The 20,263-nt window shown below is 42.9% G+C and overlaps 1 protein-coding gene across 1 annotated transcript in view; it reads right to left on the reverse strand.

Moving 5' to 3' along the window:
• The window catches only part of afg2a (AFG2 AAA ATPase homolog A), a 174,629-nt gene that overhangs the window by 31,373 nt on the left and 122,993 nt on the right, over nt 1–20,263 (reverse strand). The window contains exon 16 of the mRNA XM_074674670.1: nt 1,281–1,445. Coding sequence (XP_074530771.1) covers nt 1,281–1,445 — 165 coding nt within the window. The remainder of the gene's footprint in view (nt 1–1,280; nt 1,446–20,263) is intronic.

Here is a 20,263-nt window from a genome sequence, read left to right on the forward strand (position 1 = left end):
AGAAGACGCTCAGCGTCCGACTGTGTTAAAGCGCTGAGACGCTGCGGGGATGAATGAGAAGGAGGTGGAGCCAGTTACCTGTGACAGGAGCTGATTCTGAACTAAAGATGAAGGAATTCTAGCTCAGATTTTATCAATGAAATGTTCACACAGCAGAACATATCAACACTTTTTATGGAGACATTTTAGGGGAAGCTGAGCTTCCCTTGCAGTTTTAGAGCCATCGCCACTGGCTGAATGTATTGAATATGACTGTCCCATGTCCCAAAGTATGGTTCTTTCTGAAAATCCTGGATCAGAGTTTTCTTGGCAAACGCTAGCTAACTGCTCAGCTAAGATAGCCGCATCAGGCTAGTTTGCATAAGGTGTGGCAGCTCTGGCGTAATGTAAAGAGTTGATAAGGGAATCGTTAAGCATAAAGGCTAACGATATCAATGGATTGACACATTTCCTATCAATTCTCAACAGGAACCAGCTTTCAATTCCCATCCCTACCAAGAACAGAGTGAGCATAGCTCCATCAACATATGTTGATAATGCAATCCAGCTATGACCTTAGTCAGATCACTGTGTGTGTGTAAACCCACCTCAGTGATGATCCTCTCCTTGCTCATTTTGTCAGTTTGTTGCCGTCGTAGCCAAATACAATCTGGTTTTAGAGGGGTTTGTTTTATTTTAAAAGTCAGTCTGTGTTTTAAGGAGGTTTCTCTGCACTTCCTGTCCAGCTTTATCTGTTTCTTTGTGAGTGAGTGAGTTGACACATGGACTTAAAGAGAAACCTATAGAAGCATCTGGTGTGTTAGGACCATTAGTAATCATGCACATAGCTCACTGTGAAAATTAACAGTAATTTTCAGCTTTTCTTTTACGACCCTGTTTAGTTTCTGAGCCGTTTGTGACCCAGAGGACAGCAGCAGTTTGTGAGTCTCTGATAATCACGCGGCCGACTGATGCAGAGAGAAACATCAGTCACACAAAGGAGTGTTTGTACCAAGACTCCCCCGTCTGCTGAGAGATCACGAGGACGCTGTGTGAGACAGCACAGACACAACACAGACATCATGGAAAAGCTCAGGAACATCTCAGTGCGAGGAGCGCCAGAGTCATCCGTCGTTACGGGTCGGTCGGCCGTGATTAAAGAGGAGGAGATGGAGGAAAGGTTTCAGTCCAGAGACATCTTTTCTTCCACTGACAGAGACTATCTTTGCCTCTGTTAACTCCAGCTGAGTGTTTTTCCCAGTGTCACTGATTTTAAATCCATCAAAGACTCGGTAACTCACCTCTGCTCCAGAGTACTTGTTGGTTTTCAGCACCAGGTCGTCAGGAGACACGTCCTGGGCCACCGGCATGTTGCGGAACTGAAGAGCGAATATTTCACGTCGGGTCGGAGCATCTGGAAGAGGCACGTAGACGATTCGGTCGAGGCGACCTGGACGCATCAGAGCCTGGAAAACAGAAAGGAACAGAAAAGAAGAAGAGTCTGGTTTACCGCCACATTTCACAAACCGTCCTCACACATCCACACTGATCACCTGGACTGCTTAGTGTAACACATGTTAAAGCTGTCTGATCTTTGTGTCCCTGCCGTCCTTTGTGTTTGTTATCAGAGAGAAATCATCAGGCTCTGACCTCTGACCTTTATCCCTGGAATTAAAGCGTCCTCTCCTCCTGAGCTGATTTTATGCTCCCCTGAAGACGACCATGACCCGAACTGTGAGATGTAAGTCTTCCACTTCTGTCAGTCAGCGTGGAGACAACGCTAACGTTATCTGATCGGCCCTCCACTTCCTCCAGATCACATCTCGGTGACCCCACAACAGTCCTTGAGTACCCAAAGCCGCCGCTGTCTCGCTTGTCAGACGTCATTAAGTGGAAGGCGCCTCTCACACGCAGACAGGCCGACGGACAGACAAATATGCCCCGTCTCCATCCACGTTCCTCCACCACGCTGTGACAGGCTGGGGTTTGGTTTTGGATCCGTATAACCAGACAGAAGCTCAATAATAAACAACAAATTTCTGTCCGTTCAACTTTGAGCTCAGAGAAAGGAAGAATCAGCAGGAAAACAATCGTCCTCTGGATCTGACACCTTCATTGATGGTGAGATGAGGCTGCTCATCAAGACAGAAGAGCCCTGACTCTGGGCCAGACGAGCCACAGCAGGGCCAAACCCGGGCCAGCGGAGACGGGGCAGGGGACACATGCAGACGCAAGCCGTGCAAGAGGTCATGTCAGGAGTGATCAACTGAGGTTGACGGATGTTTTGTCCAAGTCTGACGGCCCCAAACTGACATCAACTAACGTAAACTAACTATGGTAAGCTCAGTGGGTAAAGTGGATCAGTTGGCATGAGTTTAGAATTTTAGCAAAGTTCGGTGTTACTTCGTTTATCAATCACCAGCTTCTCCTTCCTGAATCGTAGACATTTAGAGCCAACTGCTCCTGTTTTACAAAGGATCTTCTTAATGACACTTCTCTTTATTTCAGAATTTTTTTTACAGGATGCAAAGCGACGAGGTGATGCATTTATGTGTATTCACGTAAAACTCTCAGGCTTTCTTCTGCTCTGATGTCCTCTGTCTTTCTGACACCCCAGCTTCAGCGTCTTAACTCACGACAAAATAAACCCAAGAAATCCTCCTCAGCAGAGAAAACGGATCTTTCTACTCACAGTGAAACTTTGTCAGCCAGCATAGTCTCATCAAAAAGACTTTTCCTTGATGTGCTGTAAATGGATTCATGCTCTCCCAAGAAAATCCAGCCCAACCCAGGGCTGGTTCTTTCACGGCACCAACCGAAACGCTACAGTAGAACCAAGTATCAAAACATGCCAAGTTTTGCTATCTAAAGAGTTAATCACATGATCAAGATCCGATAATGGCAGCTAGGGATGGGTACCTTTCACATTTAAAACGATACGGTACAGATACCTGGTACCTGGCAATCAGTATCAGTACTCTTCTGTACCAATTTTTGGTACTTTTGTGTGTGTGTATGTGGCAAAAAACATTGATTTAATAATCACATCTCAAAGTTTTCAGTTTAACGTATTTGTTCGTCATTTCATAAACTTGTAATGCTGTGTTCATGTCCAGCATGGAAAATCCCCAGCATGCAGGTTGTTGCCAGCTTCATCGCTGTATCTAGGGACATTTCAGAACCATCTATCGTCTTTTTGTGGAGAAAAGCGACTGCTGACATATGTAGTGACCATAGACTGTACAAAACATGGACGAAGCATCCGTGATGTCACCCGTCTGTTCCTGAAACCGTGAAATAAAGCCAATCCGCCGATGCAGCCACATTCGCTATGACGCTAACTGTTAGGTTTTCTTTTAGCAGTTGCAGGGCACCCAGCGGTCACATGACCTGAGCTGTGCCTCTGATTGGACAATCAAACCATCTTAATAACTTCTACACAGACATAGAAAAAAATTCTGTTTTTATGTCTGGGTGTGAACGTGACTTCCGGTCTTTCTGCAGCCAGACTCAAGTGGATTCTCAACGAACAGCAACTTTCAGCACATCACATAGGGTTCATTTTTACTGACCGGATGTTTCCCCTTGGTAGAGACTTTTCTGGAGTTTGGAAACTGACGTGAAAGCATGTATTTATCTCCAGCACCTGCTGCTTCTCAACAAGCTGAGCGCAGTGCTGAGCTCCTTCTCTATCCAAAACACTCAGACAGGTCCTCAGCAGCTCCTCTCAGAGTTTGGTCCTACTGGCCATCCGTACCGAGCCCAAGCACACTTCAACCCTAAAGTCCAGTCTGTTTGGTCAGCATGATCACGAGTGAAGTGTGCCGTGCTCAGGAACAGCTTACTTCTCTGTTTGTCAAGCTTCAAAGAGACGAGCTGCATGCATGCACAAGGACCCGAACAGCTCGTATGATCCATGACGTATGCTGCAGCCTGAGCTAACGTCTGTATGCATCATGCTAACTCTCATCTCTCTTGGTCATTTTTGGTGTTTCTAACTCCCGGGATAAGGGAAGAAGAATATTTTGACATTAAAAAAAAAAAAAAAAAAATCTGAATAAAGTTCTTTACTAGTTACTAAAACATTTAAGGTGTAGGTTGTTTGCAGCTGTTATTTTGCATGGGTGATTATTTTTCATAAGAAAAATGCTCAGAATGGAAAAATATTACAGCTAAAAAAAAAAAAACTCCAGATTTGTAACAGAATTTGTAATTTCATTTTCTTTTTTCTTAAAATTGATATCAGAAGAAAGTTGTGGCACACTGGCCAACTTCCTGAAAGAAAAACTTTCAAACTTTCACTTTTTTAAGCAAATGTTTGTGCCGGCACAAGAAGCCATCGGAAAAAGACACAAACATTTGCTTGAAAAAGGTCTATGACCGAAACATCACAATAAAGTTCTTCTTTCAGGAAGTTGGCCAGTGTGCGGGAACTTTCTTCTGATAAATTTGGACTTTGTAGTCTTCATCCAATGCACCTGCCTGAGAAGTGGATGTGCCAAGATCTCTGCTCTTCCCAAAACTGACTTTATAAAATTGGTACCAAAAAAAGTAACATTCAGAAACCAGCATTGAAAATTTCTTCAGTCTTAACCAGGGGATATTTAAAGTCCATCTGTTTGCAAAGTGTGCAGGATGCTATTTAAGAGTTTTGTTTTATGGTTTTCTTTATTTCCCCTCTGGATAACTGATTGTACACTGGGCGATGGACAGTTTTCCTGCCTTTTATCTGTTGCTTTACTGTGTTCCTGTGTGTGTGTGTGTGTGTGTGTGTGTGTGTGGAACATGAGAGGATGGAAACTGGAGACAAACATTAGTAGCTACCCTTAGGTAACCACAACAGAGCCCAGGCTGACAAAGAGCTGTGCATCAGGAGAGGAAATGTTGTTGTTTTCAGGTTTCTGGATCCTTCCACTCGTTAGGAGAGGGCCTGGACGAGGGGTGACGGGGTACAGGCAGAGAAACAACATCCCTGTGATCCTCAGCATGGATCACAGGTTTAAAGCCAGTGGGTCTGATGCTGCTGAGCCTCCAGGTAACAGGAAATGGTAGCTCTGTGTCTCTGAGCAGGAGGTGCAGCAGAGTTGTTTGTCACAGCAGGTCGAGCCAGTTGCGGCGGTGCGTTTTGCTCTCACAGAGGACGTGCCAGGGACACTTCCTGAGTTGCTCCCCCTGGAAGTATCTGGCGGCTGCGTGCCAACACAAACCTGTTGACCCCTCGGCTGAATAACTCACACGGCGCTCCACTCCTCCGCACACGGGCGAAGAAACGCTCAAACACATGCAGACGCCATCACAGCAGAGGCTGCTTGGCTCTGTGTCGTCTCTGATTCTGGATCCAGTTTATGAGTGCAGAGGATGCCGTCTGCTACTTTATCAGCCAGTAATTCTCTCTGCACACATAATGGAGACGTGCCCGTGACTTCCAGGAGCTCAGGCTCCAAGGGCTTGAAGGAGCTCCCTGACGGCAGAGCCGACCCTCAGCTTTGAGACTGCTAAACTCATCTGACTGCCCTGGAGGGAAAGAAAGGCTTTTTTCCTTCTTCCCTCTCAGCGAGAGCAGGGGGCCCATCCATCACTTAACAAGATACACTTCCTGTTCTCAAGGATCCAGGGAGGGGGGCGGAGAGGGGGAGGAGGAGGAGGAGGGAGGGAGGGAAGGAGGGGACCCCCAGAGACAAATCCTTGGCCTGGCATGTTGGGTGAGCGTTGACGGGCTCTTTTGATAACAGCATCATTCCACCTGAAGTCTTGACAGGTACTGGGCAAGGAAAGGAGAGAAGGAAAGGAGAGAAGGAAAGGAGCAGACCTCCAGAGCAGGAGTCTGCAACCTTTACTTTCATAGGAGCTGTTTTTCCTCAGCTCACCTGGATTAGAGTCATTCAGGAGACACAAAATCTACTTTATCTTCACAATAAAGACAAAAAAGGGTTTGAAATTTTAAACACAGTAAAATTCAAGTGGAAAATTCTCTAAATTAGTTTTTTGTGTGTGTGTTTACAAAACTGTACATGTGATGTCGTAGCTTTTTATTTTTTCATAAATGTGCAAATTTTTAATAAAAATTAAAAATAAATAGTATGATACATTTAATAAAATTGCAAAAAAATGCAAAAAGGTTAAAAAAAAAAAATTTGCAGTTGTAAAAATTTGCATTTTTTTTTCCAAAAAATGAAATTTGTAAAAAGTGCAAAATTTGCAAAAATTCCAAAGAAAATTATACATGTGATGTCTAAGCTTTTCATTTTTAAATACATTTGCAAATTTTAGATAAAAATTTTAAAAATAAAATTATGGTACATTTCATAAAATTGCAAAATTTAAAAAAGTTCAAAAGTTTTCAAAAAAATTGCAATTGAAAAGATTTGCTTTTTTTCAACAATAACAAAAAAAAAAAGTAAAAAAAAATGTGCCAAATTTTGCAAAAGTTCCAAAAAAGTATAAATTTTCAAACATTTGGCCAAAATATACACATTGGAAAAAAAGTTTGATTGTAAATCAAAAAAGTTGCAAAATTTACAAAACAAATAAGAGTTAAACATTTGCAAAATGTTCATAAAATTTAGTCTGAATGATTTGCAAAAATTCTTAGAAATTCAAATTAATTAAAATTTTGGAAAAATTTGAAAAATCTTTTAAATATTCAGGATTATTTTCTTATTACAAAAAATAAAAAAGTAACAAAAATGTGAAATAAAAAAGGAAAAAAGAAAAGAAGGATTTGCAAATATTAAAAAAGCACAAAAAATTGTAAAGCTCTATTGCAAGATGGGTTTCATATTTAGTTCAATAAAAATTGAACACATTATTATATCCACTCCCCATGCCTAAATCATCGATACCCTCTGTAAGAAAAAAAATTCTTTATTACAATTACTTTTTTTCAAAGCTACAAGGAGCCACTGCAAAGGAGTCAAAGGGCCACATGAGGCTCCAGAGCCACAGGTTGAAGACCCTTGCTCCAGACTAAGGAACCCAGACGAGCTACTTGAGAGGACTGAGGGACCAAAACCCTGCAAACAAACACAGAAAAGTGGCGTGGGAGACAGAAATCCACCAACGCTCTCCCAACATGAGTCTGCATGACGGATAGCATCTACCTTGTTGCACCACTGACATGATAGGCATCATTACACATGAGCCATTAGTAATTAGAAATGCCCCTAGGTGAGAAATACCAACTGGCTTTAAGTCAACATCCAAGCATTTATACAACATTAAATCTGGATGAGTGCGCTGAAGACAGAGTGAAACCAAGCACATTGGGACGATGAGAAACTTTCCAAAAACAAACAAGGCCTTCATTGGATCAGTCGAGCTGATCAAAACAGCCAAAGAGAAAAAATGGAGCGACCGCGGAGGGAAAAAATAACCCTCATCCGCTCTGTGTGCCAAGTTTCACCGCTGATAACAACAGTAATCATTCCAGGCATTGCAATCCTTCTCAAGAAGTGATTACCCCCTAATGACAGACGACTTCCTATCTACGAAGGTCGGTACCTCTCCCTAACCAGAGGGGAATGCTGAGAATCTCCTCCTCGGAGCGTAGCTGCTGAGCACATTCTTGGCCGGCTTCTTTCTGACCTGCTCTGAGCTGCGTCTGCTCACTGTTTACAAACGGACGCCCACGCGTTTCAGGTGTTGTATTCTTAGACACAGGGCGGCTGAATGCAGATCAGATCCACTCTGCTGCTCATTCTCCTGCAGATCAAATAAAAACCAAAGGAAACTCTGTCCCTGATACTGAGGAGATGACTAAGTTCTCCCAAACACATCTGTGGAAATCTATCTCTGCTTTTGAAACTCTTTTTCGTCTGTGCTTTCTCCTCTTTGCGGGCTGATAGCAGGCCGTCTGACTGAACTGAAGAAGTGTCTTGCCCTGAGGAGACATCAGTTGACTTTGTTCCCTGCCTGCAGGCATTTGCCGTATGTGGTTTCCTAACCTGTCAGTCTGCAATCCTCAGACGCCTCGGTGAGTCACTCTGACTCGTTGATGGGCCACCCTGGATATTTATTCAAGAACACACACCAAAGAAAAATGTTAAAAACGTGATGGGAACTGAGAGCTCACAGAAAGGTCAGAGAGGTTTACTCCTGGAGTTCAAATGTGGGAATAGAGTACAAACATGTAGACATTCAACGCTGATTAAAAGGAAGTCTACTTCTTTCAAGCTGAATATGTGCTGCTTGGTTCAACTGTAAGGATAGAAGTTTACTTTGACTTTAAAATGTGAGGTGTAGCTGTGAAAGGTTGAAACAGAGCAGTCGGAGCATGACGTGGTTATGCTTTGACGCATTACTGTCAACCAGTACATCCACCAGGGGGGGGGGGCAGCCCAAAGTCAAAAGTTTATGACACCAACCAACTCAAAAACAAACATGGAGACTGTGGAGGAGTTTTGCTAATGTTGCTCCTGCATAAAAGACAAAAATGGAGGAAGTGTTGTAGGAGGAGGTCGTGGGCTGTTAAATACATCGCAAAAGTTCCTCCATTGTTACTGGATAGTAAAAGCAACACTGCCCCCTGTGGTTTACGGTGGTACATTTGGTCCATATCTATACGCTTTATGGAAACGTGCAGAAATAGGGACAAAATTTACACTCAGCTTTCCATCAGTGTCTGTAACGTTGAGTGTAAATGGGCCTTTAACCGAATTAAGCACCTGCTTGGGGCTTCGCAACCACTAGGGGGCCCCCAGAAGTAAGGATGGGTTCCAAATTAGGTACTTTTATAGGTACTGACCAAATTGTGTCAAAAGTACCAGGAACCGATTCACGTAAAATAATAAGGTACCATGTTTGGGTCCCTAAATGCATCCTTCTAACTGTGAGGGAGTGGAAGAGTAGGGGATTTTCCATGCTGGACATGAACGCAGCATTGCAATAATATATTTTGAAGAATAAATTTGTTAAATTAGAAAAAAAAAAAAGTTTTATTATTCAACACATTGATTATTTTTTACCAAATAAACACAAAGAAGTACCGAAAATTGGTACCATGAAGTAGCTAGTTACTGATTGCCAGGTACCAGGCATCAGTACCGTATCGTTTCAAATGTGAAAGGTACCCATCCCTACCCAAGAGCTATTAACTAAATAAAAATACATTTCTTTAGTTTTTATTTTTTTGCTTGTATGAGTGATGATTTCCACACAATCAACTGTAAACTATTGAACAAAAACGCAGTTTCATGTCAGCAGAGTGCTGCTGCAGGTGGAGGCTTAGTGCCGGTGATGTTAGCCTCCTGCTGTGCAGTGTGTGCTACGATAGCTAACGACAAAACAATGTTGCAAAGAGTACTGATCCTTCGGGGTCAGGGAAAGAGAAGATGAAGAGGAAAACACTACGATAAAGGTGTTTGAGATGTTTATTAGGGAGGTTTTTGTAGCCTTTAATAGCAAATTAGCTAGCTAGTTAAAAACAGGGGAAATAATCTTTTGACTCCTTAAAAATGTTATTTATGCTAACCTCTTTGTATTTGTGTACAATTAAGCTTTACTTTCAGTTGATTTACGAGGTAGGCCCTGATAGTTTCAGCTTCTTTTTCTTCAGATTTAAAGCAAAGTTTTTGCTAACGTTTGATAGCAAATATTACTTAAAAGCCCACACTGTTTGCTAGCATAGATAGAGCAGAAATAGAGGACCCTGACTCAAAATCTGCTCAGGGCCACATGAAAGTTTGGGCCAGCTCTGCCAGCCATCATTTATTATGCACATATTTCATTTTTAGGGCCCTATGATTTCTACGTTAACAGAAAACAGAATTGGAATGGAATTGGTCACTAAAAACGACTAACAACTTAAAATAATTGTCCACTTCCAAACGCATAATATTGCAGAAAATGACACAAATTGAGTTAAATACTGTCATCAAAAGGAGAAGGAGAGTTTTTCTGCTGAAATGTGTCCAGAGACAACTCCGCCTGGTGTCAGTTTTTGGTGTGGCACATTCACTAGGGATCAGCAAAGCCTGTAAATGATGTGATGTTTCTCATGTTTCTCATTGAAAACGCTGCACAGATCCATCAGGCTTTTCGTTGCAGCAAATTCTGCCACTGACTAGTGGCCACTTTTTGTGCAAAAGCCATGTGGAAAACAAAGAAAACACCATCTACTGCTAATGCTAGCCAGGCTAACCCACACTAACAGACTAGCATCGCTGCTATTCTAACATCATTATGTTTTGACTTGAAAAACTGGGCAAATATTACATTGGTTTATCACATTGCAAGGTCATTAAGGAGCATTTTTTTCACTGACACAAAAGCACAAACTCTGGGGAGGTAAAGAAAGTAACAGATTAGAAAAAATAGAAATAGAAAAACTGAATTTGGTACAAAAAAAAATGATTTCATAGCCCTCTGTTTCCTCTTACTTCTGGAGCATTACGCTGATGCTACTCCAAGAGCTTTTCTGGCAGAAACTGCTCCACAGTTTGCAGCAATCAAACCTGACAACACTTTAATCGACCATTATCAGGGGAAGAGGTCAGAGGTTACAGGAAAACATATTTTCTAAGAGTTTTAACTCATCTGCTGTTTGTCAACGAGCAGAAAAAAATCTCACACCTGTTTAGTTTATCTGCTCAAAGCCAAATATCCCAGAATATTTGAGTTAAAAAGCTTCACACCATCAAACTGAAGACTTTCACAGAAGATGACATAATTTTGGACTGGGCCGCGCTGCGTTGAGACGGACACTGGACCTGCTTTATGTCAGGACTGGTTTTCATGTGAGGGAGGATCAGAGCGTGGAGAAGGAGAGAGTAAATCAGAGGCAGAGGGAGGAGAGACAGAGGGGGAGGAGGAAAATGACAAGAGGGAGAGCCAGCGAGTGAGGAACAGAGAGCAAGCAGCAGAGTTGGCAACCAGTCAAAAACATGAGAGGCTTTCACTCTGGATTTTGCCCTTGAGTCAAACTTGCATCCGGCAGGCGGGGCCACCGTGTCCAAGAACCAAATAACTCTAATGCAGTTAACCCCCTACTGTCCTGGAGTCTCTGCACAGCCTGGAGAAAGGGGAGATTTGTAGGTTTAAAACGAGGCATAAACCACGGGAACAGGTGATATTTTACTCTGACTGAATCACTCTGAAGGCAAAGTGGAGCTGACGTTTCAGGAGGGCACATTTTCAGACAAATCTGGATTATTTCATCGAGTTTTCTACCTATTTAGATGGAAACATATTGACTTAGCAACAAGTCTGACAGAGCATGAAGCACAGGAAAACACAAGTTATCAGATTATCATGAGCATCACATTTTCAGTAAACCAGAGTGAGTAAAACCAAGCTGCACCAAGTTCTTTAAAACTTCCTGTTCAGTGTTGATCGCAGCGACATCTTTGGATCTGGAAGTGTTTTAATTCAAGGATAAAGACTCTGTTTCCCATGAGCACTGTCACCCACTGATGCAAAGACGTGATTCTTGCTAAAGCGTGCGTTTGTTTTGGAAGTATATGGACGAAGAGTAGGGTCCGTATGCACGATCAGTTATTACAGAAACAAATCTATTAAGCCTCGTTTCCACCAAGCGGTTCAGTTCATTTTGTCTCGGCACAGCGCGCATTTTGTGGCGTTCCCATAGACAAATCCTGGGACGGATCTCTGAATAACCAAGACAAACTTTCCCACTTTTTTAGACCCTTTTGTTGGGGTGCCAGACTAAACTGATCCAAATTGCTGGATGTCTTCATCGTTGCTCCTTGTTTACTGCCTTGTTTTTCTTCTTCATTGGATTTGTTAGCAGGGTACACTGTATTGCGCTGCTATGGCGTCACGCTATTGTGTAACTGATGCATTTATCTGCGCTTGGCTTACACCCCGCTTACCTCGAGGGGGCACAGTTGGCTGTGGAAGTGCAAACAGTATCAGTCTTAACTAAGCCAACCTGACAGTACTGGTCCAAACTGGACCGCCTGGTGTAAACTGGTCTTAAAGTGATACTCTGGGATGGAACCAGTTGGGTCCTATCACAAGGTTTAGGGCAGAAATTACCCCTACAGCAGTGTTTTTGTGCAGCAGAAGCTCAGAGCGCTCGCACCAAACACCCCCTCTCTGCTCCTCTGCCGGTTTCCTCTGCACTCAGACGGGGCCATATTTTACTTGACCAAAAACACAAATAAATGGACTCCCACCAAAATAATCTGATATCGGTCTGCATTCACGCTTTATTTGAAAATTTTCAGCCCGTTACTTTCACACAAAAACACCGCTAAATAAGGCTCTAGTTCTCATCCTGTCTCTTTGTCCTGCCAGACTACCTGCGTTTGTTTATATCTGGCACGCCACGCGCGGACTGATACACTAAGTGGCGAGCGCCTCGTAGCCAGCTGTGGCTCTGCAGCGGAGGTAGCGCTGTTTTACGACAGGATGAGAAACATTTCTACCAATTAATACCAGACGTATTAATTTTTAAAAGCTTGACCACAGCCCATCTGGAATGACTGGGGAGATGGATTTTTTGACCTATACTAAAGCCAGCCACCAGGGGGAGCAGTTTTTGTGGAGACCTCACTTCGAGTCGAGGAAGATGACGTCCATTTTTTTACAGTTTATGGTGCGTACAAATGTTTGGTTTCATCGCTTATGGCTGGACGTGCATCAAGGCCCATATCTTCTTTCTCTGTTTGAGACAACATTTCCCAGGATGCAAAGCAATGAGGTAATGTAGTTATGTGTAGCTACATGTAAAAAGGTAAACAGGTGAATATATAAAAGTTGGAGTACTTTCAGATCACCTCTCTTTCCTTTTACGGCGTGTTGGAGGGTCACACTCATGTGGGGACCAGGTGAAGGAGCCGGGGGCAGCAGCAGCTGTGTCGCTCTCATTTTGGGTTTGGGGAAGAGGGTGGTGAGGTTGGGGAGACAGGGGGGCACACACACCCCCTTCCAGCTGCCCTGGAGGCCACAATAAAGTCCCTGAATCTGTCAAAACAACCCAGACTGGCTGGCCCTCACACCTCCAGGAAAATAAAAATGGCTGCTGCCAGAACGGTGGTTTTATTTTGATAGGAATAGATGGGCAGTGTGTGTGTGTGTGTATGGAAAGGTTGGCCAACCAGGAGGGGGGAGGAAAAAAAAAAGGTGAAGAAAAGCAGAGGAAATTAGACGGAGGCCATGTTGAAATGTCGACTCATTGGAGCCCGAAATAAAAAAGCAGCAGAGCTGCTGCCATAAAATACATGTATGTTTGCTTTACAAAGAGGCGTTTCCTGTGAGCTGTCCACAGTTCGCAGTTTAATTCTACGGGGCCTTGCGTTCAGTGTAAACTCGCCAGGTCTGGTTTCCATAATCCGCCTCAGAGCCTGTGGGCAACCTCCAACCTTCCCTCCTCAGACGCAGAAGCGAACGGTGATCGATGACTTTGTCGCTGCTGTAATGAACTTTTTTGGGCTTGTATCAACCGCAACTTACAATTCAGAGTTGGAAAAGGCAACAAAACAACCACGGACATGTTGGATATGACAAACCATTAGAAGTCTGATTTTGTGACTGTTTTCATGCACTTTCAGTGTCTCAGCAGTCACTTTTCAGACAATAAATGTCTCCGCTTCACTGAGCAATCCTCGCCACACTGTCAGCAGAGGTTAAATTCCTGGCCATGGACGGTGACATCCTGACTATACACCCCCTGCCTCCACACATGCATGTAAAGCCTCACATGCATACACACACACACATAAAGCGCCCCCACTTCCCCTCAGACACAGACTGCAGGTGCCAGGCCCACCTCGGGGTCCCTGCCGGGCTCTCGTTAGGCCTGGTGCCATTCAGGCGGCTCCAAACACGCAACCCTGAGTGCTTTGTGTTTCTCTGACAGCCCTTGTCGTCCTCTTCGTGTAGCGGTGGAGGGAGGAAAAAAAAAAAAAAGGAAGAAAGAAGAGAAGAAGAGGACTTCAGGGATCATGGTTTTGAAGAATCTGACAGAGCCACAAGCCTCAGATCCACCTCACACTTATGGTAATCTGGAGAGGACGACATTCACAGGATGCTGGTGTCTGTTTACTGGAGCTTTGACCAATCATTTAATGTGCTGACTCTGCATTATGCATCGCAAAAAAACAAGCATCTCATAACGATTAAAGCAGATAAAACATCCAGACAGATTTAGGGATAGCTACTGGGTTAGATATGAGCGTTTAAACCAAATAATAGTTTTCATTGAGTTAACTTATAACTTCAGGTTTGAAGTTCTTCGTGCTGAGACTTTAGAAAAGTAAACATACAAAGGTTTGATTTTATTTTTGTTTAAGAAATTACTTTACATGTCTAATCTCTTTCGCCACATTAGCTTTTATGGTTTGGGCGCTTTTGCACTCATCTCCCCCAGTTTTGGGCAAATTACTTTAAAGAAGTAATAAGTTACAATTACTTGTTACTTCCCCCAAAAGTTAACTTAATTAGTAACTGAATTTCTCCTTTATAAATGTAATAAGTTACCAGGGAAAGTAATTATTGAGTTACCTTTTTGAAAAACCTTCAGTTTTGCCAAAGAATTAAGTTGTTGCGCAAGTTTTGCTCTGGGACGTAATGTTCACACTAGAGCCAGACCGATTAATCGCCCCGACCGATTAATTGGTCGGGGCGATTAATCGATGGGGCTGATTAATTAGGCCGATTATGCATGACGAATGACGTCATGCATAATTGGCATGCATGATGTTTTAACATCGTTTTAGTTGCTTTTTTGTAAGATAAACAGAGATACATGCTATTGTTAATTCATATTTCCTCCATGATCTAATGTAAGAATATAATACAGCGTTTTAACGTCATGTAAGTTGCTCATTGTGTGTTTACATTTTTTTTTTTTTTTATACTTAATGTGTTTAAAGTTTGACTTCTTTATTTATTATTGTGTTTAGAGCTTGTTCTTATTTATCATTGGTTTACACTACAGTTTTTATGTTGGCAGTTTTATAACTAAAGTTCCTTTGTTTAATTTAATAGTGTTCTGTCTCTGTTTGAATCATATGAGTATTATAATGATTTGTGATTATATACAGTGTATATCCTGTGTATATCAATAAATTTATTATATATATCAGCCGATATATCGGATATTGGTCGATATATTGGATGTCTGCTTTTTTTTGCCCCCATGGTATCGGTATCGGCATCAGCCCCAAAAATCCAATATCGGACTCTAGTTCACACGTCTGTTTTTGCCTTTTACACTGCAAAAAACAGAGTTTTTACTTAGTATTTTTGTCTTACTTTCTGTATAAAATGTCTTTTTAGACTTAATGTGAGCCACATTTGCCGTATCAGTCCAGGAAAATGTTTTATTGCTTGTTACAAGTAAAAAAAAAAATCTGCCAATAAAAACAAGAGAAAAGTTTCTTGTATTAAGACATTTTTCTAGTTTTAAGCAAATGTCAAGCAAAATTTCCTTGTTCCATTGGCAGATTTTTTTTTACTTGTTACAATCAATTCAGACCTCATTTTTGTTTTCCAACAACTTGAATCAAGGCTTTAACCCTGTCTCTTGCTCCACTCCTAGCTTGTCATTTCTCCAGATTAACCCCTTATTTTGAAGTCTGCTCCTGTCATCGCTAATACTTTAACAGTTTGACTACATTCAAACCTGGGAAAGCATCCACCCCTCTCCCTGGAGTTGGTTTGATCCAAAGACGCTGCTGGAGATCCTCTCTGACTGAGGTTACACAGACACACACAGGAAGCTGTGTGATATTTGTTGATGAAAAGTTGACTTTAGCATCAGCTCTTTGTTACAGACATGTCAACATGATTGTTCTCATCATTACTCGTGTGTCTGACGCTTTTCCCCACATTTTATTTACAGCTCCTCTCTGAGCCTGGCTGAGCGAGCCAGGTCGGATACAGAGTAACACGCCTCATTTCACTCGATAACAGTACGGTGTTATAACATTTGTAAAAGTAATTAATTTGATTGAGTCACGGCATTAGTTTTAACTTCGTTATTCCCAACACTGATGACAGTGACTGTGAGAGAGTGGGAAAAAAGGCAATTTTCCATGCTGGCCATAAACACAGCATTGCAAGTTTATATATTGAGGAATAAATATGTTAAATTGAAAAACTTTTAGAATTTATAATCAAACAAATTGATATTTATTACCACATAAACACAAAAAAGTAATAAAAATTGGTACCCTTGAGTACCGATACTGATTGCCAGGAACCATATTGTTTTAATTGCGAAAGGTACCCATATTTAGCCAGGTAAGTGCTGTCTTGATTTTTCCACCAATCATTGGGCTCTGATTCTGACCCGACGGGCCTCAGCATCAGGAAGCCCAGCTCCCTGTCAGGGGCCACCAACAACCTGTTTGTTACTCCCCCAGAGAGCTTACACAGAAGAAATTTACAGTAAGGATGGAGAGTATCAACAAAAACACAGGAACACACACACACACACACACAGAGTTGAACCCTCACATATGCTGCGGCTCACAGATACTTACTGAAGAGACAAACATAAACACACACGTTGCTGAGTGACAGAGGCGACTCGGCAGGATCAGTTTCCACTTCCGTGAAAACTAAACATCGGCTTGTTTACCCTCGCCCTGAGCTGAGAGGGGCCGAGTGTCTCCACACAGAGGAGTGTGTGTGTGTGTGTGTGTGTGTGTGTGTGTGTGTGTGTGTGTGTGTGTGTGTGTGTGTGTGTGTGTGTGTGTGCGTGTGTGTGCGTGTCCAAAGAGACAGAAAATATGGAGGAAGGGGATGGATGCTCTCTCCTTTGTCTCTTTGATCGTTTGGTCGTGATGCCAGCCATGACAGCCCTCACCACAGAGCGCCCTGCTGAAACGTCAGTTCACCAATCAGGTCGTGGATTCATTTATTTCACAAGTTGTTATTTGTGGTTATGCCGTCACCTGGAGCAATAACTGTTCCAAATAGTTCATCTTGCCCTGTCTACCTCCTTATGTAAATAATTATCTGGTTTCTTAATGATACTTAACTGATTATTTATTTTGTATACCTAATAGTTGTTTTATTTTATTTGATTGTATGTCCCTATTCATCTTATTTCCACCTATTACATTACGTAAAGAGCAAAGATAATACAAATTTCCCCCTGGGATTAATACAGTATTCCTAATTCATAATTCCTGTAATCACACCAAAAACTAACCTGCATATGTGTTAACTTGCCTGATGTGCTCAAATAACTTGATTTACTGCCGACTGATCAAGGAAAGTAAAAATTGCCAAATGGGAGGGGGCTTCCATCCTTTGTAACTCCTGTCTGTTATCATCCAATATATCTTATCAAGTGTTTTTGTCTTATTTCCAGTAGAAAATGTCTTTTTCAACAAGTTTTTTAAAACTAAACAAGTACATTTTACTTCTTCATGTGCAGATTTGACTTATTCTTTACAAACAATTCAGGTTTGATTTAGAGAAATTGGTGCAATTTCAGTCAAACGTTTAAAAATTATTTTTGCTGAATTTAAATGAACCAACTGCTTTAATGTGAAACCTACAGATTAAAATGTTTTGGTCTGATGCTGTGAAAAGGGAAGTTATAGATGTGAAATGAGACAATCATTTGTTTCTGGTGCTAACAGTGCTAACAGTGCTAACAGTGCTAACAGTGCCAACGCATGTGTAGCTTCCCTAAGGCTATGTTCAGACTGCAGCCCTTAATGCTCAAATCCGATTTTTGTGTTTAGCTGTTCAGATAACACCTGTAATGTGACCTGACTGCAGACTTTGATGTGAACAGCTCACGCTTCAGAAGTGACACGCATGCTCAGTTTAACATTAATGACATCACACACAGCACGGTGTGAAGAGGAGCAACAAACACAGAGCAAAACTGTGCTTCACAATGCTGGAAAGTTTGTTTCCATAACGCAAAACCTGATGTTACAGCAGCTCACCTTGAGTGAGCTCTAAATAAAGTAACTATGGCTATATTTTATTTCTTATACACCTTAAGGCGGACGCTCTCTCCCGCACCGGGGTCTCTCCCACCGACCCTGCTACATCTCAGAGCCGTAGTGCGCTGAACAGGTGAACAAAGACAAAAACTTAGTTTTGTCATCTGTTCTGATGTTCGTAATTTGTCTGGGGGCAAATCAGAGAGGAGCAGACGGATCTCTGACTGACGCTGTCTCGTAGGAAAGTACAGCAGCGCACAAATACGCACGGATGAGATGGACAGCAGTGGCTCATCGGTGTCTCTGCGTCCTGTAAACTGTTATTTCATCCTGATTAATCCATTCAAAAAGTCTCAGTGTTAATTAACTAAGTTTGTTAGATATCATAATACAAACGTACGGTTCATTCACTTTTATCCTTTATTGTGTGTGTAATGGAGACGCCAGTTGATGTCCCAGCGCTCTCTCACTTTTTCTCATCATTCATCTTTTCATGCATTGTTTAATCAAGCTTGTAGCTGGATGAATAACTAAAACTCTTTATTTAAAAAAAAAAAAGAAACACTTTTTAATAATCATGTCTATATTAACCTCTAAATATGTTCTGTCCATGAAGTGACTTTGAAAACATTTTCCCTGAGGTAAACTGCTGCTGTAGAATGACGACAAACCTGGCTGTTCAGACCACGTTCGCATTCAAAAAAATGGGATGTGTATCTGATTTAGTACCACAATTGAAAGTGGCCTGAATCTGATTTAAAAAGGTCAGATTCAATGCCACTTGTGCTGTTCACACTGTCAGGAACAAATCAGATACAGGTCACATTTGACTGCAGTGTGAACGTAGCCTAAGATCTCAGTAACAATATTTCAGAGATTATCGACGTCTCATCGGGAAATTCTCCGCGATCTATGGGTGAACTAGCCAGGGAGCCAAAGCTAACTTGATTGCGCAATCCCAACCTCCCAACCCTCAGAAATGTGTCTGTCCAGAAGAAAATAATCAGGATTTAACCAAAGGATCGTCCGTGAGAAGACAAGCGTATCACCTTTCATTTCCTTTCTGCTCTGCACACAAAAACAAGAGCTGCACACCAACGTGAGCTGCACCATCAGCGCAGTTTGCCACTTACTGAAGGAGATAACGAGACAGAGAGCCAGAGAGGGGAGGAAGGGGGAAGGAAGGGGAGAAAAAAAATCCCCCACCCAGCATGTGAAAACCTGTGTCAGATTTCCTCACAGACAAGGTCACCCTCTCTTGGTCTCGCCTCAATGCCCCGGCTCGGTAACCAGATCCGGCACAGGACGGTGACAAACCTGTTCCTGTCACAGCCGAGGTGCTCGCTTGGTTTACATGCTTATTGTGTTCACAACTCCTTTACGTTTCATTTGGTGTCCCTTAAACACACTCACACACACACACACACACACCTCCTTAAAAACAGTAACTGTCCGCGCAGGTTTGCCCCAATTCCTCAGCAGAAGCATCATCACGGTGTCACGCTGCACGGCCAAGTTAACACTCGGTGTGTTTGTGATTGTGCTGCCTCTGAAACTGCACAGTAATCCCTTCCAGCTGCCTCCCTCACTCACCCATCCTCCCCTCCTCCTCCTCCCCTTTCAGAGAAACTGTAGCTGCAGCTCTGAGTATGTTTTCCATGGGCCCTGGTGGATTCATCCTGTTGACAGCGCCAAGCCTTTTATGCATCGAAAACACAGTATTCCCTTTCAGGTGGAGAGACGATGGAGGAGAGGAGAGCTGGGCTGTGGGAGGCTGAGGAGGTGGCGATGGGGGGGAGGAGGAAACAGACTTCAAACTTCAAAATCTTCGTCCTCATCTCCTTTCATAAAAAAGAGACAGACAGTGAGGAGGGAGGGGAGGAGGAGAGGAGGAGAAGAAGGGGTGGCAGGGTAGGAGGAGAGGAGGAAGAAAAAACAAGGACACAAAGGAGTGCGTAATTAAGACAGGAAATGGGAGAAGAGAGGAGGGCTCTGGGGGCTTTCAGAAAGAGGCTGGCTGGGGTCGCTTTTCCAGAGCGCGGAGGAGTGGGGCCGATACCCGAGCTGTCTGAATGGAAATCAGATAATCTGTTAACACAAGGCATGGCCCAGATCCTGCCTGCAGACTGACATGGATAGGCCAGTTCCTGTTCCAATCCGCTGCGGTGGCACAAAGCGTTGCCAAGGCAACCAGCTGTTCCAGCCAAACTTTGCCTCTCTCCCGAGCCGGCGGCAAAAAAAAAAACGACAGGTGGGGCAGGGAGGTGGGAAGGAGCAGCGCTGAGGCGGCTGTGGAAACACAAAGCTGTAGTTCAACGCTGAGACGACGCGGGGGCAGGAACTCAACGCCAGCCGCCGAACAATCAACGCGCTGCTGGTGACAAATACGGAGGTCTGCGTCTTTAACCAGC

The sequence above is a fragment of the Halichoeres trimaculatus genome, unplaced genomic scaffold (genome assembly GCF_033239565.1).
Source record: "Halichoeres trimaculatus isolate MK-OKI-2021-1 unplaced genomic scaffold, fHalTri1.1 fHalTri1_scaffold_7, whole genome shotgun sequence".
In the NCBI taxonomy this organism is placed as follows: domain Eukaryota; kingdom Metazoa; phylum Chordata; class Actinopteri; order Labriformes; family Labridae; genus Halichoeres; species Halichoeres trimaculatus.